This window comes from Austrofundulus limnaeus, unplaced genomic scaffold, assembly GCF_001266775.1.
Source record: "Austrofundulus limnaeus strain Quisiro unplaced genomic scaffold, Austrofundulus_limnaeus-1.0 Scaffold676, whole genome shotgun sequence".
Taxonomy (NCBI): Eukaryota; Metazoa; Chordata; class Actinopteri; order Cyprinodontiformes; family Rivulidae; genus Austrofundulus; species Austrofundulus limnaeus.
In genome coordinates, this window is record NW_013953078.1 from 90,529 (window position 1) to 92,148 (window position 1,620).

General features: G+C 35.5%; 1 protein-coding gene across 3 annotated transcripts in view; it reads right to left on the minus strand.

Moving 5' to 3' along the window:
• Positions 1–1,620, minus strand: part of hemk2 (HemK methyltransferase 2, ETF1 glutamine and histone H4 lysine) — an 8,925-nt gene that overhangs the window by 6,027 nt on the left and 1,278 nt on the right. For 2 of the 3 annotated variants that reach the window (XM_014027715.1, XM_014027713.1), the window contains 2 exons: positions 932–1,022; positions 772–855 (listed from right to left, as the gene is read on the minus strand). In XM_014027715.1, coding sequence (XP_013883169.1) covers positions 772–855; positions 932–1,022 — 175 coding nt within the window. The remainder of the gene's footprint in view (positions 1–771; positions 856–931; positions 1,023–1,620) is intronic. The other variant, XM_014027714.1, reaches the window with a different exon arrangement.

Below are 1,620 nucleotides of genomic sequence, written 5' to 3' on the forward strand. Positions count from 1 at the left end.
GTGCGAGACCTGCTTTGAGGCAGTAAATCCTGTTTCTTCACTCGAGGTGACCCCTACATACTGTATTACTGCATTATTAATCCATGATTGTGCTTACAAGGTAGAAACCTAGTCTGAAATGTTTAATATATGTAGCATCTTTAGATGTAATAAGAACATGAACAGGTTTGGCTCACTATTTGGCAAGAAACCAGACAGTTTTGTTTCTTTCTCATCCTTAATTAATGCATAATAAATACTTCTTAAAGATTCATAAAGTGTTTACAGATGAATTAATAACTATTTATAAGCCATCTTTGAGTGGAGTCTTATTGTAAAGTGGTACTGGTATTTTTTATAGTTTAAACAAACATTTGCCAATGCATCCTCAATCTTGTGATGTTTCTGTGGGTTAACTAACCAACAGCTATTTGGTTGCTAGTTAAAGCAGTTCATCATACCTTCCTAAAATAATTGTGTAACTGAATTTTGCCAACTAAAAACTTGGGCGATTATTTTAAGAGATCCACGTCTCAAAATAAATTGACAAACACTAAAACTAAGGACATTCTATCTAATTTCAGTTAGTTTTAGTTAGTTTTGTACAAGGATTATACAGTTTTAGTTTTCATTTTCTCATTTTATTACAGTTTTTATTTATTTTAGTTAACTAAAATGTTTTTAAATTTCAGTTTTCGTTTTTTAGTTAGTTTTAGTTAGCTATAATAACTCTGCTAAGAAGGTGAGCTCGTCTCAGAGTTACACACAGACGCTGGGTCTGAGCCGACCCACCTCCTCTGAAGGTGTGACCACATATGGAGGGTTGAAGAGGAGGACGTCGACCTTCCCACACAGCCGAGGCAGAAAACACTCCACCTTAAAGGAAAGCTGATTTGAGATGTTGCTGCTTTGAACCTTAATGTAGACTGTGTGAACGCTGGGGGGGTCTTACCAGGTCTGTGAGGACCGGCTGCAGTGAAACGTTGTTACAGGAAGCGGTCTTTGCTGTGCACTGAGCAGCGGCAGGATTCACATCACTGCAGCTGGAAGACAAAGGTAGATATTTAGTTCAATTTAATTTAGACACACTCAACCTGATTTCCTATTTAAGACAGCAGGATGGGAACCTAAAAGCTAAAGTGTTACCAGAGATAAAGCAACAGTTCAAAAGATACACAATACTATTAAACTGTTTGTCATGTAAAAACATTTAAAAACATCCTGTACCTCACCGACAAAACCAGATATGTTGCTCGTTTGTGTTCCAGCAGCTTAATGTGATGCAAGTCTGAAAAGGTCTGAGTCACTAAATCATGAATTAATRAAGAAAGCTAACAGTTTCTAGATTATTACAGCTGCTTTTTTATATGCAAAAAGATCTTTAACCCCCCACACACACACACACAATTTAATTATTCCATGTATGAAATACAGATGTTGTGTAATCTGCTGTAAATGTATACTACTGAAACTAAATGTGTGCACAAATCTACTTATTTTCTTTATCCTGGATAGAGTACACAATCCTACATTAAAAAGTTACATCACTTAAATGACATGCTGATGAAAACAGCAGATAAATAAATTAACCAAATGAAATTTAAAGCTTCAACTACAACAAACTATCTAGGGCTGTGTATT